General features: G+C 40.6%; 1 protein-coding gene across 1 annotated transcript in view; it reads right to left on the reverse strand.

The window, feature by feature from the left end:
* FREM1 (FRAS1 related extracellular matrix 1) overlaps positions 1-25,252 on the reverse strand; it is a 1,066,140-nt gene that overhangs the window by 110,044 nt on the left and 930,844 nt on the right. Inside the window, exons 35-36 of the mRNA XM_044060374.1 lie at positions 6,628-6,756; positions 3,579-3,694 (exon numbers count right to left, since the gene is read on the reverse strand). Of these exons, the coding sequence (XP_043916309.1) occupies positions 3,579-3,694; positions 6,628-6,756 (245 nt within the window). The remainder of the gene's footprint in view (positions 1-3,578; positions 3,695-6,627; positions 6,757-25,252) is intronic.

A 25,252-nucleotide genomic window follows, 5' to 3' on the forward strand; every position in this document is an offset into this window, starting at 1 on the left:
GGAACAACAATGGTTACGAGTCTGCTGTTGGAGGTGGATTCCCCTATTTTGACTGTATGGATTCTACTTGTAAGCCATTTACTGACCCACCTAATGATATAAGGGTTGATACATAGCTGGGTGAGTTTGTCAATTATGCCTGAGTGGAGAATAGTGTCAAAAGCCTTGGCTAAGTCCAGATAGGCTTTATGCATAGTTTTCCCCTCGTCCAGGGCTCTGGTAACTGTCTTGAAGTCCACCAGGTTTAACAGGCATGATTCACTCCATGGCATTGCAGATAAGGCTAGTCGGGCTAATAGGTCTACAGTTCCCTGGATCAGTGGAAGCACCATCTTTGTGCAAGCGGATAATGATGGCCATTTTTCCATTCAGCTGGGATGAAGCCGGTGCTTAGACTATGACTGAAAAGAGTACCCAATGGTGATGCTAATTCTTGTTGGAGCCCATGTAGGATGCAGCCTGGAATGTTATCAGGTCACATAGATGCTGTGTATTTGGCCTTAGAGAGGGCATTTATGACCTGCTCTCTAGAGATACAAGGTAGGCGACAGGTGGAAGAAATGTCATGGGGTATATGTGGTGGGAAAAGGGGAGTGAAATTTTCACAGAACCTGTTGTCTAACAGGTTTGCTATGTCCACAAGCTCAGTGTATGTGGTATCATTAACTACCAGTTTGGAGCAAATCTGGGTCTTACCTTTTAGGATATGAATGTAACTAAAGAGCCCCTTATGGTTGTCCTTAGTTGAGGACACTAATTTGGATTCATAGTTTGCTTTGGAGGACTTTACAAGAAGTCTTATTTGCTTGTTTAAGCTGAGGAGGGAGTGTTTCCAGTTTAGGGCATGCGCCGTCTTACATTTGATCAATAATTTCCTCCTCTTACTGTAAAGCCTGTTAATGACAGTTGTCCACCAAGCATGTTTGTTCTTCCTCTAAGAGCTTGTTTTAGTCCTTTCAGGTACAGCCAGTGTGATAGTTACTTCAAATGAGACTGATTTGTGGGCAGATGTGACAAGGGAAGACCTCACAGTGGGGTGTTACAGTGGTACCCCATATTGGTAAGCACCAAATCCACCAGCTGGTCCAGGGCATTGAAGTTAATGAACTCAAGGAACCTTTGGGCAACTGAGTCTGAGAATGAGTAATTTGCCCAGTCAATGGATGGGTAATTAAAATAACCCAGAATCATGTTTTTTGGATGTATCTTGATTGTTTCAAGTGGATCCAAGCAGGCAGAGTGGGTGCCTTGATTCATGGAGGGGATCCTGTAGCTGGCAATTACTTGAACAAGGTGTTCTACTAAAACTTAGTTGCACTTAAAGTGACTGCATGGAATCATACTGTTTAACCAATCTGGAGGTGTATTTATCTTTAATGATTACTGATACTGCCTCCTTTAGTTTTCACGCCTTCTGTTCATGGTCTTAGCGTGTGGTAGGAGGTGTAACCTAGTATGGCTGTGTGCTCTCCACAGCCTTGAACCAGGTCTCTGTGACTGCACAGATGTCAGTGTCTTCCAAGGTGAGGACTGCTTCCAGTGAGTGCAGATTCATGCTAAGACTACCAGCGTTTAGCAGCATAACCTCAAGGTTGCTTTTTGATGAAATTTTTGCGTTTGGAATTTTGTCCTTGTGACATTACCTAAAAAGGCACTATGGGGGTGGCAAGAGCCTTGCCAGTAGCTGAAATCCCAGGGGTGATAGATGAAGACCAACTCTGGGAAAACATTGAGGTCTATCGATCATGTCATTCCAGGCTGACAGAAACTGGATCCGCTTAAATGACACCAGAAACTAAGCCAATTACCTTAGGCGAGTGTAATATCCTGCACAAGGCTAGGGACATACCTGCCTGTGACACATAATTAGAAAGCTCAATCATGTCTGTCTTCATTTAGTCCAGGGAGGTATGTATGCATCAAGTCGTTCACACCAACATGTACTATAACCGAATCATAACGGTACTTGTTGAGAGACTTGAGTGCCTGCATGATGTGATGAATCCTGGCACCAGAAAGACAGCTGACCGTGACTTTCGTCTTGTTCATCCTGATGAGGGGTCTGTGTGTCTCACTATAGAGTCTCCTATGACTAAGATATTTGGAGTGGATGTGCGTTGCTTTATGGGCTTTGATGGTGAGACACTTGTGCTTGTGTCATTATCTATATTGTTTGTTTTGGTGTTATGGTCGGTTAGTATGCATGTATTTTGGAGATCTCTGGTGTTTAGGAAGATATTTTGTGAGCATCTCCACATACGTTCATCTATGTGTATACTGTGTGTCATGAGTAGGAGTTGTGGTAGGTGGGCTGACAACCCACACTATATTGCTATCTATTGCACGAGAGAGCTGTGATTCCAGATTTATAATGTAGGTACATCTCTCACAAATGGTACAGGAATGATTTAGAAGTAGGGGGTAGTCAGTGTACATGAGGCAGTTGCTACACTGCCTCAGTAGACCCATGTCAACCAGGCAGGATTTATTTATTGATATATATATATATATATATATATATATATATATATATATATATATATATATATATATACACACACACACACACACACACACACACACACACACACACACACACACACACACACACACACACACACAACAAGGGTGCCACAGGGGAAATTCTTTGCACAAGGTGTAGCAACCTGAATGCTGAATGTATTGCTGTATGATTGCTCCCCAGGCTAGTGAAAGCAGATAACACATACATACAAAATCTAGAGCACTTGATAATAGTTTTCAATCTTACTCACAAACACTGGCTAATCTACAATGTATGTACTGTACCTGTGTACTATGTATGTATTCTACCTATGTTCCAAATTTCAGCTGTACACCACAAATCTATTAATTACCTTTATTTTTTAAATTAATATCTTTTGTTTGTTCTCTCCACTGTAACTGTTTATGTGCCGCATACCACTGTAAAAACATGTCTCCTGTAATTTGTGTGTATATTGATCATGTCTAAATAACTAAATGTGTCTGTAATTTTTCTTTGTGGAGCTTTTCTCCCTGGGCCTGTGCTGAAAAAGGGCCTTTTTGGCTCAGTCAGACACCCCCGGTTAACAAATGTGAAATAAAAATAAAAATAAATAAATTAAGTGATCAGGGTATAGGTACCCATGGAGTTTTTCTGTCACTTGTAAGATGAGTTTGAATGTTATTTCATAATCATTGTTTTTAAATTCAATTGGAATTCAAAGTAGTGCAAGTTGCACAATTGACGCATCCCTTGATATTGCTATGCAAATCTTTGCAGCAATCCACTGACTGTAGACAAAGCTATTAAAAAAAAGAACAGTAGATCTATGGCGCATATTAACCTGTTCATAGTGAGATATGGAGGAAGTAGTGCCCCATTATAAAGAACAGCAGCATATTCAGACAGTCAGCATTAGTTCCTTGTTTAATATAACTGCAGCAGTGTAGGTCTGTTATTTGTTTCCAGTCATGTTCCAAGTAGTTAGTTTCACAAAAAGTGTACAACCTCTCTGCTCATGAGTTCAGAGCAACTGAAAGCTGCTATAAGGAAATGCAAACGGACTTCTACTTACTTTTCTTTGCAGCTGCGGGCTGCAACGTTCCAGGCAACTTTTTCCTCCACGTTACGATGATAACAATGGCTGTCATGATATGCCCAGCCAGAGGGGCATTTTTTAGGGTTCAAATCCTAAAGAGAAAGAAGACCGTGATTATCTGGTTATCACTGTATTCATCATCACTAAAATTATACTGTTTCTTGCTGATATTAAAATAAATTTAGTTTGATGAACACAATGGTTTACAGGGTTAATTTTGCAGGTAAAACAGATAGTATGGTTAAGCTTTACTGCAGTTAATCTAACAATTCCAACATCATCAGAATGGTTCATACAGTTCTGGATTGGCATCACAGTTAGATGTAATGCAACCAATGCAAGCTAGTACCTTTATTTTGTAGATTTAAATTACAAAGGGATAGAATAAAAGGAACCATGACTGGAAAAACATTAAAGGTGCCCTGGACTGAATCTGTAGATTTAGAATTAAATCTGCAGTTTTTCTCAGCTGTCCTTTATATGCATACACTGAAAAGAATATATTGTAATATAATATCACAGAATATTGCAAATAATTATAATAATATCATTGAATGATAAGGATGTTTCATTCACTGGACAAACCTCTAGAGGAAAATAGATTTGTTAAGTTCTATAGTGATTTTGAAACTGCTGGAACAGGAAATGTCCTAAGGTATCCGGTTTCAGTTGATAATTCTGTTACATACTTTCAACAGCAGTCTCTCTCTCTCTCTCTCTCTCTCTCTCTCTCTCTGTCTCTTTTTTCTCTCCGCCTTTGCAGCTTATCATAAAGAATTAAGGCTTTGGGCTGCCCGTCATCCTTGTTTTGACTTCCTCTGTGTGCTTTTCATGAGCATGGGAAACAATTATAAAGCGTTGCTACCACGCAAATCCAAAATAACATGCCCTGATCAATTCATAGAATTTCCCTAGACCCCTAGGGACAGAATGGAATATAAACATAACCCAGCTACATAACAGGACTTCTCTAGGTACGGAATTGCTATGCAAATAGAAATCTATAGTATGGTCTGTGATTCAGAAACAAATTATTAATGAATTAAACTTTGCAGTAGGGAAGAGAAAGTACTGGTGTGCAACAGTGGACAGTAGGCTGCGAGCATAATGTAGCACCTCCCAACCAAGTAATGCTGATGGATAGCTCATCATATCCTGGAATGACACTCTTGCTTGGATGGGGAAATACTATAAGATGTAACAGCACAACTCAGCTTGCATTTCAGTGTAGAGAGACACATCTCCACAACTGAAACTGGCCCACCTTCAATGTAGCGATAAAGCTGTGCTACCACCAATGGGGGTGGCTGCTGTACAGGGTCTCACCATTAAAATATTATGCTAATGACAGTTCAAGTGTAGTCATGGCAACTGAGCCCAAAACTTTAATGAATCATCTCATGACATGACTGTAGAGGTCTGCAGACACAAGCAGTTTAGCCCTATGTGTGACAAGTAATGGCTGTGGAGCAGGGAGTCAGGTGTGTGTGTGTGTGTGTGTGTGTGTGTGTGTGTGTGTGTGTGTGTGTGTGTGTGTGTGTGTGTACATGAGCATGTGTGTGTCTGTGTGATGGTATCTGTGTATCTGTGATAGTGATACAGTGTCCGTTTGTGACTGTGTGTATGAGTGAGAGTGCATCAGTGTGAAAGTGCCAGTTTGACTACTCTGTAACGGAACACCTTCCTCTACTCACCCATCCTGCTTCACTGAGCATACCTCTGTGTGTCAATAACTCTTACTGTACTCCATTCATTTCTTCATTCCCTAATTTATTTTTTATTTTTCTTACCTGGTCTATGGGCCATATTTAGCTATGACCAAGCCAAAGTGGCAGCAACAACGTATACAAAATATGCAGTTATGACACAGTAAAATGACAAAAATATAATTAAAGTGTTACAGTAAATGTAATTTCCATCTTTGCTGAAAGATGTTTCACATGTGTCCTCTGCTACCAACCTATGTTACAAAGTTTCCTAGGTAAGTAGTAAGCTAGCTGCCCCTGCAGGCCATTTGCAGCCTATCCAATTTCCCTTTTGATGCTTGAATTAACCTGCCCCATTACATAACTTAAATTACATCACATTAAATGCTTTTGACAGCAGATGAAAGGCTACCCCTTAAGTGCTTTTTCCATTTGATCCTCTTCCTACTGACCCTCTCTCTACATGTTCCATGACATCGGAATGTGTCCATAGATTCCATCTTCCTCACCCATTCCATTGTTCCATAACCATTTCTCTGAAGTACTTTCGCAGTTCCAGGGAGTGGTTGGTTCCTATGATCCACTGATTATGCCCTGTCCTCTCATATCCTTCCTGTTCATGTCAATCTCTTCACATCTTCTTCAGCATGATTTTGTGCAACCATATCACATCTGCTTTTTCTTCTGGTACCTACTCAGAAGAGCTCCCAACTCAGGATTCTACTCATACCTTCTCTACCATCCCAAACACCATTTTTGTGACTTTCCTGTGAATTGCTTCTAGTAGGCTGACATCTCTTTACATGTATGACTTCCAGTACTGCACATAGTAGTTATGGTGTGGCCAAACCAGGGCCCATTAGGTCTACAGCAGACATTTTTTACTTTCAAGCTCTGTCTTAAATACACTGGCACATCCCATTACACCTTTGCAAAATGCATTAATTATACTGTTTGCAATGTCTATTCCTTGCATGTATACAACACTGTCTACATATTCCAAGTGATGGTGTACAAGTAATCTTTGACATGTAGTATCTGCCCAGCTTAAAAGCATTGACAAATGAGTGCAGTAGGAAGGGAAGCCATGGGGAGTATGAGCTGTACTAGAACATATGGGATAGGGTCTCCAGAAAGTGAAGGATGGCCTCGCTGAGCCATTGACTTAGAGCTCCATTTCAGTAATGCCAGTTCTGCCACCATCCCATTGGTATCACACACATCAAGAGGCAATTAATCTGATCATAAATAATTCAATCAGCCTGAAAAGCAGATGCACAGCTAATATTTATACTCCTTGTGTATTTAGTTAACAGTACCTCACTGTTACGGTCCCATGGTGCCCAGGAAACTCCATCACATCTATATAACTGATTAACACTTAGTTCGTAATGTAGGAGCCCTTTCAAACTGTGAGTGCACTCCTTGGGAAAGACAAATGAATGTTCCTGTAGAGAAAAAAGAATGTGAACAGTTCAGCAATAAATCATTCTTCCTTGTTAAAGTGCTAATGAAAGATGAATGATCCCAAAGGGAATAGTTCAACAACAAATTAGTATTCAATGTTTTACTATGCTGGGATTATATACTCCTCAGAAAGTACAGTTGTGTACACTTACCATAAATGTAGATGTTCGAGTGTATTCACTGTTGCAGTCATCACATTTGGGTTATCTGCTTGCAGTAGCCCTCAGTCGGCCTGATTAACAAAGTCTTGGGTCCTGCATTGGCTGCTGTCCCTTCTTCCGTGATGTCAGGTCGTCAGGGGTATGAAACATGCAACCGACACCATTACATCAGTTTTTCTTGCCCCAGATGTCAGCTGCTCCCCTAATGGGAAGCAATTAAATCTATAAATATACAAGGTTATACCTCCAAGAAAAAAGCAAATACACCAAAAAGCTTTTTGAGCGTAGTAGAGGAAAGTAGAGGTATAGCCAATAAAAAGTAAGGGGGCTGGAGGGAGGGTAACCAGGACTGCAACAGTGAATACACTCGAACATCTACATTTATGGTAAGTGTACACAACTGTACTATGTTCTTCATGTTTCACTGTTGCAGTCATCACATTTGGGTAAATTCCCAAAGCTAAGGATGGGAGGAGGAATTTAGATAGCAGCTATAAGGCCCTGCAAGACTGCAGTGGCAAAGCCAGCTCTGGATTTAGAGAAAATTGGCAGATGGTAATGCTTGGTGAAAGTATGTACAGAACTCCAGGTAGCAGCTTCTAGGATGTCCCTGGTAGGGATGCCTCTGAGAAAGGCTGTAGAGGTAGATGTAGCCCTGGTTGAGTGGGGTCTGATCCCCTGTGGGATAGGTTTTCCATGGTGCTTGTAGCAGAAATTAATGCAATGGCCTATCCATTTGGAAATGGTTTGCTTTGAAATAGCCTTCCCCTCTGCCCCTGCAGCAAATGCCACCAGCTGCTGTTCAGATTTCCTTTGAGGTTTAGTCCTGTTCAACTAGAATCTAAGTTGTCTGTGCACATATAAGGAGTGCAGTATCCATTCCCCTTTGTTCTGCGGATTAGGAAAGAAGGTTGGCAAATGAATGGACTGATTAAGGGCCACACTGGATAACACCTTGGGCATGAAGGAGGGATTGGTCCTGAGCGACACCCTGTCCACATGAAAGATGATGAAAGGGTCCACTGCCATAAGGGCCTGTAATTCAGATACCCTTCTTGCTGAAGTGATTGCTAAAAGAAAAGCTGTTTTCCAAGAAAGGAAATTTAAGTCTGCAGTAGCAGCTGGCTCGAATGGAGGAAGAGTGAGTTTCTCCAATACAAAGTTAAGGTCCCAGGCTGGAGTTGGAGCTCTCCTGGGTGGTTGTAAATTTTTGGCCCCTCTGAGGAACTGCTTGAGCAGTGGATGAGAGAAGAGGGGAGATTCTGTGTTATAATGAGCTGAAATGGTTGAGGCGTGAATTTTAATGGAGGAGAAAGACAGGCCCTTGTGAAGCATCTCAGTTAAGTATTGTAAAATCTGAGGTAAAGTGGGCACTGCTGTGCTCATCCCTTGAGATTGGTTCCAGCCACCTAATCTTTTCCATTTTTCAGCATAATATTTTCTAGTACTAGGCCTCCTTGCCTCTAAAATGATATCCATCACTGGTTTACTGAGGGATGGTAAAGGAGAGATTAGGTAATAAGCCAGGCTGCTAGATTCATTGTTTGAACCTGAGGGTGCAGAATCTGGTTCTCCTGCTGAGACAATAGGATAGGAGTCTGAGGCAGGTGCCATGGGGCCAACAGTGACACACTGCGCAAGAGGGGGTACCATTGTTGGCGTGGCCAGTCTGTTGCAGTCAAAATCATCCTTGGTTTGTCTTGTTTGATCTTTAGTAGTACTTTGGAGAGCAGAGGCAGAGGAGGAAGGGCATAAACTGATAGGTTTTTCCAGCTGAAGGACAGAGCATCCACTTTCCAAGCTTGTTTGTGGGGAGTCCTTGTGCAAAATATGTCTAATTGATAGTTCTGGGGTGAGGCAAACAGGTCTATATCTGGGCTCCCCCATTTGCTTGTCAACATGTTGAAAATCCTTGGTTCCAGTTTCCACTCATCTGGGCCCATGAAGTTTCTGCTTAGTTCATCTGCCAGTGTATTTAGTTCTCCTGGCAGTAGTTGAGCTTGCAGATGCACTTGGTAGCTCAGGGCTGTGTTCCACAATGCCATGGTTAGTCTGCAGAGGGGGTAAGAATGTGTACCCCCCTGCTTGTTTATGTACCAAATAACAGTGGTGTTGTCCGTCTTTACCATTAATTGTCCTGGAAGAATGTGGTCCTTGAAGGTTGTCAGAGCATTCTGTACAGCTAACATTTCCTTTTGACTGATATGCAGGTGCATTTGACTTGGGTTCCATTTGCCCTGAATGCACTTCCCTGCCAGGTGAGCCCCCCATGCATAGTCTGATGTGTCTGTTGTTTGGGTTTGGGTAGCAGGGGGTAGTGTGAATGGTAGTCCCTTGTTTTGGTGGCAGGCCTCTGCCCACCAATGGAACTTTAGGCATAGATAAGGTATGAAAGGAATCATTGCTTCTAGATCCTGAGAATGTTGACACCATGGGCTTTTTAGATACCATTGTAGTTTCCTCATATGCAGTCTTGCATATGGAATTAGAAGAATGCAGGAGGCTATGAACCCCAAGGCTTGTAGTATTTTCTCTTTCCAGATAGCAGGGTTTTTGTGGCCACTTGTTTGAAGTAGGTTGTCAAATGAATTTGTTTCTATGGCATGAAGAAAGCCATCTGGGAAGTTGTATTCAAGTTTGCTCCCAGGAATATAATCTGTTGACAGGGTACCAGTTGTGATTTATTTTCATTTATGGTGTACCCCAGACAAGTTAGCACCCTTTGTACAAAGGCCAGATGATTCAAAAGTATGTCCTGGCTTTCTGCCTGAATTAGACGATCGTCCAGATATGGGTATATTTGAATATTTCTTTGCCTGCAAAATGCAATGACTGGAGCTAGGCACTTTGTGAATACCCTGGGTGCAGTAGATAAGCCAAAGGTCAGTGCAGAGAACTGATAGTGCGTATAGCCTGCTTTAAAGTGTAGGTATTTTCTGCAAGATTCCCTGATTGGAATGTGCAGGTTTGCTTCCTTTAAATCTAGTGTTGCCAACCAGGTGTCTTTGCCTAGCATAGGGAGCAACAGATGAAGAGTCAGCATCTTGAATTTTGGAATCACCAAAAAGGTGTTTAGAGTAGACAGGTCCAGGATAGAATGCCATGAATTGTCTTTTCTGGGTACCAGGAAAGGTCTCGAGTAGAAACCTTGTCCCTTTTCCTTTTCTGGTACCAAATGAATAGCCCCCATGCTTAAGAGAGAAAGTACTTGCTTTTGGGCCTCTGTCCACTGATTTGGGGGTAGACCTGGCCAACCATTTGGGGTTGGAAAGGAGTGGAAGTGAAATCTGTATCCCTGGGATACTATATTTAAAACCCATTTGTCCTGGGTAATGAGTCCCCAGTTCTTTGCATGAAGTGCAATCTTTCCCCTCAAAGGGGCAATCAGTTGAGAAGTGCTTGGAAGTTTTAAAAAGAAGTCATTGAGACAGTTTACCATAGGGGGGAGTTTTATTACTCCCAGATTTGGAAGTGGAGGTCCCCCACTGCTTAGTCCTGTGCGTACCCTGGACTGAAGCCTGGGAGCTCTGCTGGATCTGGGTTTGGACTAAGAAGGTCTGGAAGAGGCAGGAAAGTACCAATTCTTGGAAGGCCAATGCCTACTAAACCTTGGAGGTTGTACTTGTAAAGAATCTTTAACAGTTTGCATAGATCTAGCTTTTTCCACCATCTTTTTAAGAACTTCTTCTGCCTTGTTGCCAAACAGGCGGTCTTGGTTTAAGGGAGCATCCAGTAATTTTGCTTTAACATGATCTGGCAAGGATTGCTGCTTAAGCCAAGCATGCCTTCTAAGTACAGACCCAGTTACAGCAGCCCCGCAAGATGCTTCTAGCGAATCAAAACCACATTGCAAATTATGTTTTCCAACTTGTTCAGCTGAATGCAGTAAATCCTTATTTTCAGCTCAATCAGGAATTAACATAATGTTCTGTTTAAGCAATCCAATAGTATGCTGCTGATACTTTAACATATGAAACTGGCAGTTTAAGGCACTAATGGCCAAAATTGCAGAAGTGTATACCTTCTTACCCCATCTGTCCAGCACCCTGGAGTCTTTATCAGAGGGGGTAGGACTTTTGGCAGTAGTAGCTTTAATGCCGTTGGGTCCCTGTGAAATGTTCTCAGTATCCGCAGTAGGATTTTTAAAAAGGAACTTGTGAGAGTCAGGAACCCTGTAATATCTATCAAGTTTTCTGGGAGCAGGAGGTAAAGAGTCAGGGGACAAGCTACATTCTGAAAAGGCATCATCAACAATGTCTAGTACATGAGGTATGGCTAAAGGCCTGTGCTGGGGCAGGAGTAAGAAATCCCTAAGCCTCATTTTAGAATCAGAGAAATCCTGACTTTCCCAATGAAAATGCTCCCTGAGAGTATGCAAGGTTTCACCAAAAGAGAAATCCTCTGGGGGGAAAGCAGAGGGAATAGAGTCCTCAGCATCAGACTCCTCATAGGTAGATAAAGGTAAATCCTGGTCATCAAAGGAAACAGAAAATTCAGAATCCTGGTCAGAAGTATCATAAGCAAACTCAGTCCTAAGGGGTAGGTTGGCTTCCCCTGATTAAAGTAATAAGGTCTTCAGCCATTCTTATCATTTGTTTTTTAGGCATGGAGGCCTGACCATGCTGTCTGGGTGTCAGTTTCCTAGGCATGGTTTGAGTTTTAGGCCTTGAAGAAGAAGATGGCATAGGTTTAATACACAAGTCAGTAGGCCTGAATACACCCTCAGAAGCCAGTGCCTGCACAGGGGCTCCAGACCCATCCAAGGTAGAGACATCCGCAGGTTTCACAGTTGAAGCATCTCGTGACATACCGGACTCCAAATGGGTCTCAGTAAAGGCCTGCGAATCTGAAGTAGCGGGTATCATGGGGCTGCGAAAGCACCTCACTGAGTACCTGTGAACTGCGACTGGCTTAGGAGAAGCATTGTCGGCAGCCTTGGACCTAGGCGGCCTGTCTCTGTCTTTATTTTTGCACTGTTTCTGAATGTCTGTAGCCAGATGGCTTACTGAAGACATATCAGGATAACTGAACCGAGCACCAAAATATTGACATTGGTTTAGAGAAAGAAAAAGTTTCCGCAATGGGGTACTTAGCTTTTAGTTGAAGACTTCGGTTCTGAAACTCGAAAATGAAAATTTCAGGAGTCCGCCGACCGGCACTTGTGAACTGCTTCTGCTTCGGTCACCGCACGGCGTGAAAGACTGATGTAATGGTGTCGGCTGCATGTTTTATACTCCTGACGACCTGACGTCATGGAAGAAGGGACAGCAACCGAAGCAGGACCCAAGACTTTGTTAATCAGGCCGACTGAGGGTTACTGCAAGCAGATAACTCAAATGTGATGACTGCAACAGTGAAAGACAAAGAAAATCAAGCAGCTATGTTTAAATGAAGCAGCTACAGCAATCTTTGGGATGAGAACCCCATTACAGCACCAAAAACAGCAAACAAACAATATAATGCTATATGCCTTAAGCTGGGGTCTGCTTGTTTGTAAAGATAACTTGGAAGGCCATGCACACAAAATCTTGTAATAATAATAATAAAAAAAGCTCTGAGCAGACAGAAATTACAGCTTCCTCATATAAGTTAAAACTCTTTATCTCCCAGGTAAATATAACCAGCTCCAAAGCTGCAGCATTCAGGCTAAGCTAGGTTATGCTTAGCTGGAGGTAGCTCTCCAAAGATTTAGTGAAATATTTAAAAATTCTTGCATCAAGTATTACATTGGAAAATGGTCATATTATTTTAGCCTGACTCCTTAATCATTGTAATAGTCAGTCTATGAAAAGATTTGTATTTTTCCCGATCTGTGGCATAAAGAGATAAAGCCATATCTATCCCCTTGACAACCTGAGTTTGGTTAGTGGTTTGGGTCCTGAAAGCGCTATTCAGGGAGGATGGGAGTGAATGGGTGGTGCTAGCTTGCCCATTGGGGTAGGGGGGAGCTAGACAAGCTGCTCTGCTGACTCAGCTGGCAAACTGGGGTATATCTGGCAATGGCTTTGTGTTGCATGTAAGCCAGACAGGCACATGTGTGGAGACATGCTTCCTTAATGACAGCAGAGAACAAAAGAATTAATCAGTTAATGCCGGACTCCTAGACTGAATCTGCTACAGGGCTCTCACCATGGGTTCAAGAATTGAGTACAATACTCCCTTTGGTATGTACCTAACCAGACAAATCCAATGACTGGAATATCCACTGAGGCTCCTCACTAAAAGAATGCAGGGCATAAGTGACACATCCTATGTAAACCACCTGAAGGCCCTGTCCCCGTATTTTGTTTCCTACAGGCTGTTTAGGGGAGATCTATGCCTGGCATACAAGGGCATTGTCAGACGCCACCCTGATGGAGCTCCTGCATATCCACAAAACAAACAACAAAAGAATTGCACATACTTAAACTTTACCTGTGACATAAACAGGACCTGCTGGAGAGACAGGTATGTATCCCAGAGACGACCCCTTCTCTGGAGCAGGCTCCCCATTCATGTGAATCAGTGTTCCTCCCTAACCTAATTCAAGTGTAACTTGGACAGTTGGATGGGTAACAGGAAATTAATCCCTAGTTTGTTACCTATGTCTCTAACGGACACAGGCAGATTGTAAATGTTTCATCTCCCAGGTCCCTGCTTGTAAATGTTTCATCTACCAAGCCCCTGCTTACACTTATCAAGGATACCTGAGCTTGTCAGAGATTTGGAATACATGGCTAGGCTTATAATGCTTCTTGTGGTCATTAACCTAGTAAACACCTACGAATCTATGAGCTGTCCTTGCCATAACAAATTAACAGGTCATTTGGGTCTGGAGGAGGGGGCTTGATGGTCATCTGGTTTTGGGGCATAAAAAAGGGAAAGTTCACATTTTATATGGTATGGCTTGGTGAAACGTAGAAGATATGTCAAAAAGTGTGAAACTGTGTTATAAAAAGACTCAGCCTTGACAGTGCATTGGAGTGATGGTACATGTATGGCTACATATGAGCAATCACTAAAGGGTTTCCTCCTTAGCTCATGTAGCAGACTTCAGAATGTTGTACCCACTAGCTGTGTGGTCACCTACGGCACAATGAATGGGAATAAAATGTCTAAAACCTATTATTTACTTATTTAAATATTTGATTACCCAGTGGGTGGGCTGGTCATCAGACCCTTTTCCGAGGAGTAAAACCAACCAAACAATAATGCTAATGCAGAACATTACCATACAGATGCAAAACATGGTAACCAGCTTTGAAATAGTTTTACATTATTTCAAAAACAGAATAAAACTCATGTGATTCATGTTACATTATTTTGGTAAAATCTGTATGTGTACATGTGTGTATATGCATACATATATATATATATATATATATATAACTATGGTTACCTTTGAGGTACTGCAGTCCTTGCATTTGTTTTGTCTGTCCAGGTGAAGCACTTCGTCTGTTATAAAACATCTGTTGTAGTTATGCTGATAATTTGTAATCTGCTTGTTAGTTTTTTTATTGCTTTCTGGAAGTTCTTTGGGCTTATAGCTATCAGAGGTAGGTATCTACTCCTTGAGAGATGTACACAATAATCTGCACAGCACATGTCATAGGCTGCACTGACACCAAGGCTCAACAATGAGCTTAAACTCCTCTTCAAGCTAAGGGATAAAGCCTGACAGTCTTGCAGAAACAGTCCACCTCCTGACAGCCATGCTTTTTTTTACCAAACTCTGGAACTTGGCTAAACAATGCATACATAGGTACAAAGCAAACCATCTCAAATCCAGAAAACTTTCTCACGTTAATCAACCCAAATAATACTTCCAAGAGGCCAATCTACTCACTGGATCATATCCTCTAACAACAAATCCTCTCCAAACCTAATCCATACAAATCAAGTACCATTCAATTGCTCTGAATTTGTCAGATGATTTAGCCACCCTTCCCAAACTAGCAACAACATCTCAGCTTCTGTCTTCACAGAGCCTTCTTCCTTCACCCCATTTCCTATTTCAAAATAATCTTTCATAAAGAAATCAGTAACCTACTTGAAATCAAGCACACAGACCCCCCCCCAATGTTCAGACCAATTTTTCCCTGGTTTATTTTCCACCATGGGGAATTCCTAGCAGCCTCTTCATCATATTTTTAACCTTTTTTCCTGACATAAAATAAAATGTCAGACATCTGGGAAACAGAATTCAGTGTTTATGTATGGTAGGGTGGAACCTGAAGTGCTTCCCATGATTTATTAAAAGTTTATTCATTGGTATTATCATTTCTGCCTCCGTTCTTTTAGGAATAACAGCCTCAGATTCAGCAGGCTTGACTGCTTCCATGATTTATTAAAGGTTTACTCACTGGTACTATCATTTCTGCCCCCAATTGTTCTAGGAATAACAGCCTGAGTTCCAGCGGGCTCAACTGTTTCATGCACCTTTCAGAGCACTTTCTCTACAATAGGACTGGGATTGCCTACCTTGACCTGGGTGCTTCTAATGGTCATTTGTTTTTTCATCACACTCACCAAGAGTAGATGTTTAAAAATATAATGCTTTTTTCCATCTTTTTGTCCAGGCATAATTAATTTTATTCGGTTTTACTATGTCGCCCTTTTTAACTTATCTGTAAATGTTTTTATCTCCCTTCTAACATGGAACTATTTTTTTTCTTACCAGGTATTTCCTTTCTTTCTGGTCTACTGCATTCTTTCTGTCTGAACTGGCATACATTTCTCTGCCTTCTGCTTCTGTTCTTACTTATCCTTTCTTAAATAACACAATTTTCCACTCACTTTCATAGCCAGATTGTTCAAGAACCACAACATTTGTCCTTCTCTTACATTCATTTCGCACAGACGCTTGTTATTTCTGTGATAGTGGTTCTAGTGTATCCCTGGTTTTCTTCCATAACACGGTTTACTTACCACTTAGAGTGCCTCACTTTGCCAAAGTCTGCCATCATGAAGTACAGCACTCTCACGTTACCCGTTTCATGAATGGTTAAAGCGATGAAAAACAGACTTCACATACAATAGAATTTTGAAATTACTAGGTTTAAAGTTTAGCTGAGAATAGTACTCCACAAATTCTGGCTGGATTCATCTCCCACATGAAGAACATATAATAATTTCCACTTGTGGATGTATATATTGTTGCACATCACACCTTGTTATTCTATTTTCATTCACTGTGTCATCCTACAGCCTTCATACCTAGTGCCCCATGTCTATGTTAGATTTACCTGCTTTAGCTGTGGACAGTCATGGATCCTAAGGGCATCCTGGAGGTCTTGGCTGACATCACCTTTTTTTTTTTCCCTTCTCCATTACTGTCCTCCAGTGTGACATTTTGTGGTTGTGTCTGACAGATCCGGCATGCAATGGAGTGTGCAATGTATCACCCACCTCTACAGCAGCTAAATCAGGCCAGCCACCTTTTCCCCTTTTTGGACAATGCCCCTCAACATGATATCCCTAGTCTCCACCAGGGATCACCACGAGGAGCACCCATGTAAGTGCCCATTCTTCCCCTGCCTCTTTGTCACCTAGGCAGTAGTCAGGGCTTTACCCCACTACTCCACCAGAGCACCATGCTTTCTTAAACTAAGCATTGTGATCATTTCAAAAGCAGAGATCCCTGCGGATAAGATAGGAATGGCAGTGATGACAACATTACTGACACCTTGACATCTTGGTATTTTCCTGAAGGGTTAATACACATCTTATGTATATATGATTAGCATATTCCTGGCTGAAGGACTGTATGGGATAGCATTCCCATACATTTGTGACTGCTCCAGTGGCATAGAGGGGATAAAGCCCTAACTTCAGCCTTGCCAAACCATGTTCAATTAGCAGCTCAGGTGACTGATGGAGTGGAAGAGAGGGAGTGATGGGCTTGCCTGTCCCGGGGGTGGGCATTTACTGGTCATGCTCCCTAAAGGGAAGCATGGACCAAAGAGTGGAGCTGCCATTGGATGCATGGAGGGATAAGGAAAGGGAACACTGGGTAGGACATATGAAATAAAATAAAATAAAAACACATGGCATCAGCAGAAATGGACAAGCACCTAGGGTGCCATTAAGATCCAGCAATGCTGGAGCAAGTCTGGTGGGAAGGGGTATAGAAGGCTGCTGATAGAGCCTGTGTGGACATGCAGCACTGGGGGGGGCAGTATAAGTGAGGTCTTGGGGTACCAAAAAAAAACATAAATGCATATGACCCTAAACAACTATTATCCTACCTACACATCACCAGTGAAATGTGAAGCCTTACCACAGTAACAATGCACGAATGATTAATACTGTCCTTTGTTTTGCAGTGATATTAAAAGAATATAAACTTTCAGTCTACTCTGTGAATTTAAAATGAACTCTGTTTGGTGAATTACAAGTAACTTAATAGATATTGATTATCTCTAGATGAACTATTCACAGGCCATTCCTATCAGTCTGATTACCATAACAGCACACAGGGATTCTTTTTGTCTGGAGCTTGTGGCAGAAGCATGTTGGGAATTGTAACATATATTACTCAGACACCCTTTAGTGTCTCCTCTAAAAGAATGCTGCATCAAAATTCCACAACTTAAAGCAACTATCAACTGGAGACTCAATAAGCTGTTAAAAAATTCCTTACAAGGAAAATTTTCTTTTTTAATTCAAATTTGTCTCTTTCATTATATCTAGCCTTCAGTGCATGAGTACTGTGCTAGTCCCCTGGAAAGCTATTATTCTGATCTGCAAGGTACCCTTCACCACTTTTACAACTATATATAGTAAGTAGTAAGCTCAAGGTTTGGAGCAATTTATGCTCCAATATCATGGTTGTAGTCTTTTTGGATTTTGAGTTTCCAATGCTTTGTGTAATAGTTCGTATTTCAAGATAAATTCTCAGCTCCTTTTGTACCATCCCTCTGTACTTATAGTAGGGATTTAAATAAAATAATAAAACAATCCTTCCATCTGCATTTTAAGTGCATCAAAATTATGTCTGTCAATACACGAGGACAAGGTATTTTCCTGTTCTTGTCTTTCTTCTGGTTAATAAGAAGATTCACCCATGTGTAAACTAAAGTCTCAAGACCCGACTCAGACAAACATATACCTAAATCCCAGATCGTGCCTGATATTATGCATAAAAAACACTGGATCACAACTCAAACATGTGGTTTGCTAAAGATAAGCAGATTGTGGTTCATATTCACTGATGCATAGTAGGCTTATGTATGACTCTCAAAGCCAGTTGTGCAATGCTCACTGCAAGGCAGGCAGCCCTGCAGCTTATCTATGTCTGCCAAGATCATATCCTGAAAGCTCTGTGTAAGTAATGCACAGTAAACAAGGCCATACTGTAACTGTAGCTGTTATGTGCAGCTGTGGACAACATAACTGTTTACTCTGCAGGTTATGAGCTCTTTAGCTAAAACATAACTTATCCAACTATTTGTCAAACAGCTCAGGTGTCATCATCCCCTGCTGACATCAAGACAATGTCAGTTTGCTGAGACTGTGTCAAAGAAAGACTATAGGTTCTGTCTCTCACACCACTGTCATCAACATTTATATGTAACAGAACAAGGGGTATGGGCTTTGAAGCCTGCTATGGGGAACCCATTAAATACAAAGGATGATTGGCCTTTGGGTATACAGTAAATGGGCACTGCTACCTTGGGTAATAGCCATATAATGCAATACCAAAATAAGCCCTTTGCTCAGCTACAGATCAATGTTATAATAATTGGATCCCCAGGAATTCCCCTACCCCAGATAAAGCCCAGTGCCTTGCAATGCAACCTTGCCAGCAATAATTGAAGCTGGATCAGAATGATTTTGTATACATACACACACACATACATACTGACACAATATTTTCAGAGAGAGGGTAAATGGCGACTCCTTCCCAAGCTTTAAAATGCTCTGCCACCTCTTTTCAGAATTAAAACAATATATATTTATTTATTTGTTGGCATTTGTTTTCCAGAAAAGTCCAGCTGAGCAATTGTCTTTTTCAGTTTGAACCCTGGGAGAAAAGCTCCATTATAAAGACATCATGGATGTCATTTACATTGTTTCATCATTTACTGTCAGTTTCATTCATGATCATGAGCAATAATGACATGAGTCAGACATTGTTTACATCATGAGTTGTATATGAATATTTTTTTCTTAAATACAGGGAAGTATATACAGTGCAATATCATCAGTATGCATAGATTGTCAGGTTGTATGTAAGAAATTGACAAATATTTAACATAAAGACTTGTTCAAAAATCTTAGGCATAGGGAGATAAGATACAGAGTTAGAGCAGCCCAAAGAAAAGAAGGAGAGAAGGAGGCACAAGGAAGATAAAGGAGATGAGGTGATAGAGAAAGGTATAGTTGTGATAACAGTACATTTAAGTATTATGCAGCACAGAGTTATGGTACAAATTCATACAGCTACATCAGTACCATTTTCAGCCATTTATCTATCAGGTGTTGCTTCAGTTGTTATTTGAAGTCTTTCAAGTTGCAGACTGTTCTTAACAGGAGTGTGATGATACTCCAGCTATAAGTAATGCAATGCGAATAAGGGGACATCTTGCATTGTTGTTAAGTTTAGTTATGGTGACTAATGATTTGCCAGAGAAAGACAGAGGTCTCTTAGTAGTGTGAGGCTGAATGATGGAGTGAAGAGATGGGAATATTTCAGGATTGTGGAGTGGTTTAAAGGTTGTAATTAATTGTGAGTACAATACAGAATTTATTTCCCCCATCAATCTTTGTTCTAAGCACTCTATGACCAACAAGAAGAGCCCTCCTGACAAGGGGATCCCCCTGCCTCATAGCACTTACTGAAGATACCTTTTCTGACAACCCCCCATTAACTAAGACTTTAACCCATAGTGAATTATACAGTACTCTCACCTTTGCCACCCACCTTCCCTTCCCCATCACTTTCCCCCCAAGACCTCAAACATATGTTCTCAACACACACAATCAAAAGCCTTTTGCACATTTATAAACAGTATATCCACTTAAATTTCTCCTCTCCTCTCCAACTATCCCATACAATTTCTTAACCCCTTCCAGTGGTATGCTGATGCTTAATCCTATATAAATCCCTCCTGCTCTTCCCTTATAACCTTTGGTAGCACTCTCTCTAACTTAGCTGGTAACATCCTGGTAAATATTGTGACATATTGACCTGTAATTCCTAGGGTTCATTTTGTGTCCCTTTATACAGCACCACTACTTCCTTTCTCCAAAAGTTTATTAAATATTTGAGCCAAGCTTTCTTTAACTTGCAGTCTCACTCTTTTATAAAATTGTACTGGATAGCCACCTGGTCTCCCCACTAATGTCTTATGACAGGTCCCACCTACCCTGTTCCTAGTCCTCTATTCATTGTCATTCTGTCTGCAAGGACACGTGTGTGTGTTTGTGTGTGTGTGTGTGTGTGTGTGTGTGTGTGTGTGTGTGTGTGTGTGTGTGTGTGTGTGTGTGTGTGTGTATGCAATGTGGGAGTATGGACAGCCTTAGCCAGAGAGATGTATGGACAATCAAGGTACACACTACCTCCATCACAGGTCTAACAGTGCTAGTGATAAAAATAATATGATTGAAGGACTAATGAGCTGGTAAAGTGACCTTCCACAGTGTGGTCAAAATGTTTTCTGAATTGCATTTTCTCATGGTCTTGCCCTACTTGTGTTATGTAATTTATGCAAGAGCTGAGATTCTTTATGAATCCTAGACAATTCGATTTGCACTGGGTGTGACGAGGATGGACAGGATTAGGAATAAGTATATTAGAGGGTCAGCCCAGGTTGGAAGGTTTGGAGACAAAGCTAGAGAGGCAAGCTTATGTTGGTTTGGACATGTGCTGAGGAGGGATGCAGATTATATTGGGAAAAAATGGTAAGGATGAAGCTGCCAGGTAACAGGAAAAGAGGAAGGCCTAAGATACGGTTTACGGATGTGGTGAGAGAGGACATGCAGGTGGTTGGTGTGACAGAGCAAGATGCAGAGGACAGGAAGAAATGGAAACAGGTGATCCACTAATGGGAGCAGCCGAAAGAAAAAGACTGTAATACAGACCATGTTGGGAAGACCTTAAGAGAGTTGAATTAAAGGTTATATGAACAATACTATGCCCTGCATAATAAAGAGAGAGAGAGGTAACACACTTTATTTGCATAGCACAAATTCTATTATTTTTAGAAAAAGTAAATTATTTTGTACCAGTCAAAGCTGAACTGTTGCACAGAGGAGGTTATTATAGAAAATTATTACAACTAAGAGAACCTGAATGAGTGCCTCAGTCTCACCTGGTCTAAATGATGTTATCTCAGTAAGAAATGTTTCAACTTTAAAATCAGAACAAAGCAGATACACTTAATCACTGTTTTATATCAAAGCTGTTTGGCTAGTTTGTAGATGTAATCAAACCTATTTGTATATATTTGGATGAATGTAATTTGCTTTGATGAAATATTTAAACTTTACTGATCCAACTCATTGTTGAATACAATGATACATTATATAGACTTCAGATAAGAAGCATAAAATGATTTGAAATAGTAAGAAAAAATCAAAGAGCTGGACAACTTCATGAACTGGCATTATATTCTGTTTTTATTAATTACTTAGAGGTGATCTCTGTTTGCTGTATAAGGCAGCATCTGATCAAGTTCTGCTTAAAAGTGTAGACCTGGAATTCACCAGTGGAGAGCTAGGATTCAATAAGGGAACCCAATACTGAAAATAAAAAAGTAATATAAAAAAGTGACAAGATGCATCATAAAATGTCTTCTAAAATTAAGCAATACATTTTACCTTAAAGTTGGAACCATCATTCATTAACTTCCTTCAATAATAATATATTAACATGGTGTTACAACAGTCAAGGTTCTTGAAGTCTAGTAGGTCATAAACTTTACAAATCAAACCTATGAACCTGTCAGAGAACATCCTCCTTATTACCATACCAAGCTCAAAATGTTATCTTCTTTTACATATGTTTTATTACTGTGTTATGTAGCAACACATGAAGCAAACACTCAGTTGTTTATATCGACATAAGGTGGGCTTGTAATTTTAACCTCACACCTCTTATTGTGCAGGAAAACTGTGTAGTTTTAGGATGCATTTTTTTTGCTTTCTTTGTGTTAGCCATAATAGAAAATTAGGTTAAACTACTTGCAGGAGGCTTCAAGATTTGGTAAAACTACCAGTGGATGAGTGTTAACTGGGCAAGGATTCAACTCCTTGGTTTATGTTCTCTGAAGCTGAGCTTGTTTTTGTGTGTTTTCCATGGAGAATCACTGAGATCATGATTTCTATTTGTGTGCCTAAAGTGATTAACTTTCTGTGGTGTCTCCTCGTTCCTCTGTAGTTATGCAAGCACTGACTCATTACATTTAAGAGCAGGGTTAGTGGGAAGTCAAATGCTTCATTTCATTAGTCTTTTTATATCTGCTTGAACCTTCTTTTAAACTGGAATTCAATAAAATCTAACAAAAGCTTGTTATTTGTATTCACTAGGGGCAGTGGCTGTGGGTTAAGACAAATGACATGGTTATTTACTTAACTTAATAAAGTTATTTTGTAAGTTATTAGAATTAAATTTTTATAAGAACTTAAAAGTTACTCATTATCTGAATGGTTAACTTCTGCCTGTAAGCACTTTGCTTTCACATGGTTTATACATTTTTCTAGGCCCTCTGCTGCTGCTGTGAAGTTTGAATATGAAGTAAGAACAGGAGAATTTCAGGCCTGTTTAAATCTACATTGTGATGGTCCCTAGACTGAGCTAGCAATTAATATATAATGGTCCCTAGATTGGGCCAGCAATCAAGGAGACTCAGTCCTCACCACTGACTCAGATGAGGGACAGTCATTAAGAGCAAAGATAGATTCACACAGTATTTTTAGATGCAGCTCCCTGCATCAAGCACAGTTCCCCTTAATAGCACACAAGGAGCACACTCCAGACCTGGGGCTGGACTCTCATTCTCTCTCCAGGTCCACACAGAACTCCACACTGATCACTTTGGTGCTGTGTCCCTGTTCCCAATAGCTGACACACACACTTGGGTATTTCAGTTTCACACACACATACACACCTCTGCCCCTTTTTGCCCAGACTCTAAGGTAATCATGCTGCTACTAGTCAGCTACCCTAGGCTCTTACCAAGGGTACGCAATCATACTGTATAAAATTAATACTAATACAAATGGTAGGGTGTGACCAAAGCAGCAAGGCTTTTAAGAGTGGCCACAGTGCCACTAAAACACTCATAAGTACTCTCAAGATGTTAAAAGTAATCTCTAAAGGACCAGGCACCATGAAAGATGTTAACATTTTTAATGATAAATAATAAAACAGAAAACAGGAAAATACTGTATACAATAAACAACAGAGTTTCAACCACAGAGATATAAAAAATAATACAGTTGGATAGTTTCTCACAATGCAGAAAACAATACTAAGCTATTTAAACTAAATATCTGTGACTAACTAAAGAATTACTATTCCCTGACTACTTGCTAAAGCAAGGCAAGCTGATGTGTGCTGACTGTCTTGCCACAGCAAAAGCCACATGAGATCTCTCCTGTCTGCTTGGATGCATAAGATATATATCCTGTCAGAAATCTTTCCTGTCAGGTTCCAAAGTGCTTCTGCAAGAGTTCCAAAGAAACCAGATGCTGGTTAGAGGATGACATCACATCTGATCACCTGACTATGGTACAATAGCCACACAGAACTTTGCTAAGATATGTGGCAGTATCTGAAAGCTATAACACAATTTCAAACTTTCTACCCTTCCAGTGTTCTATGATAAACATACACATTTGATCAGTTACAACAATACAACCTAATATAGATGCTTACATTCTTTCTGTCCAGCAGAACCTACTGTTGATGCATTTCTGACACAACTTTACAAATGTACTTTTAACTTAAACATCTGTACAAATCAGTGTGATAGTCAAATAACATAAAATCATTTACAAAACTCCAGCTAGCTATGCTGGCATATGTACATGTACTGCCCTGCTCTCCCTGGCACAGATGGCACTACCTCATAACATCACAAACATTTCCTATAATACCAGTTGTTCTAAGTGTTGTGCTAATAACTGCATTTTAGTTATCTGCTTTTACCTTCTCTCTTGTCTTTTTATTTCTTCCTCTGAATCATTTTATTTATTCCTTACATCAAGTCTTGACTGAGGATGGGCTTAGTTGTAAAACAAACATAAGATTTTCAGGTAAAAAGCATCAAATACAGAATATTAGAAGCTTTGTACTCAACACAGCACTCTTGGCATCCCCCAAATAATGTAGAAAAATTATTCCTGTGGGTGTCAAGCACTGTGCCAGTCGCAGAATCCAATTCAGGAAAGCTGCTCATCTTACTAATAAATGTGAGCATAATCCACACAGATAATTCTGAGTGGGGGAGAGACAGAAAGAGGCAGAAAAGGAGAGATGTCCCATAGATAGGCTACAGCAGGATAGCCTCTAAGCTAATTATGTCTAGACCACATCCAATGCCAGTTTTTTTTATCAGGCAAACAACCTGACAGCTCACTGAAAGTGGTGGGCTTACTTGCAAACTTGTGCATGCAGACTGTCCAAGGAATCTGCCATAATGGCTACTGTTCTGACCTCTTGTGTTAGAAGTAAGCTCCTTGGTGTACTTCACCAGAGGTTTATAGCTGCCCTTATGCAGTGAACTACAACCAGCACTCGGCATGAAGAGAAATTAGTTTCTTTTGGAAAAATCTAGTAACAATCCTTTGAAATGTTAAGGAGTGAGACTTTTAGAGAATGACTGTTAGCTCATTATAAAAAAAACATCTCAATGGGATGAAAAAGACTGAAGAGCAGAGACTGACATGATGTTAGGAACAAGAAGAAGTCAGTCTTGTATAGAAATTCCTACACTTCCCCACAGTGGAAGGAAAGAAGGTGCTGCTACACCCATTGATTTGGTATACTTACATGGCATGGAGCATAAACCAGACTGAGCTGAAGCCTCACTAACTACTGATGAGAGAGATAGGTTAGACTTTTGCATGTATCATTACCAGCAGCAGAATCAGGCCTTTTCCATTAAATGTAATAAGGACTGAACTACTAACATCCAAAGCTTTTTCATAACTTATAAGATCATCTAGAGTATCATAATCTAGAATAAGCTCTGTCATGAGACTCAAAAGATGTTATGACTTAGAGTAAGGTGGAGGTTTCTGGGTTGTTTCAGTATCAGGAATAGTCACATCTGAAGTCATTATCCAAGACTAAAAAAGTTAACATAATGAGGCCTATGGAGTAGTCCTG

The sequence above is a fragment of the Protopterus annectens genome, chromosome 2.part0, assembly GCF_019279795.1.
Source record: "Protopterus annectens isolate FY-2018-M chromosome 2.part0, PAN1.0, whole genome shotgun sequence".
In the NCBI taxonomy this organism is placed as follows: Eukaryota; Metazoa; Chordata; order Ceratodontiformes; family Protopteridae; genus Protopterus; species Protopterus annectens.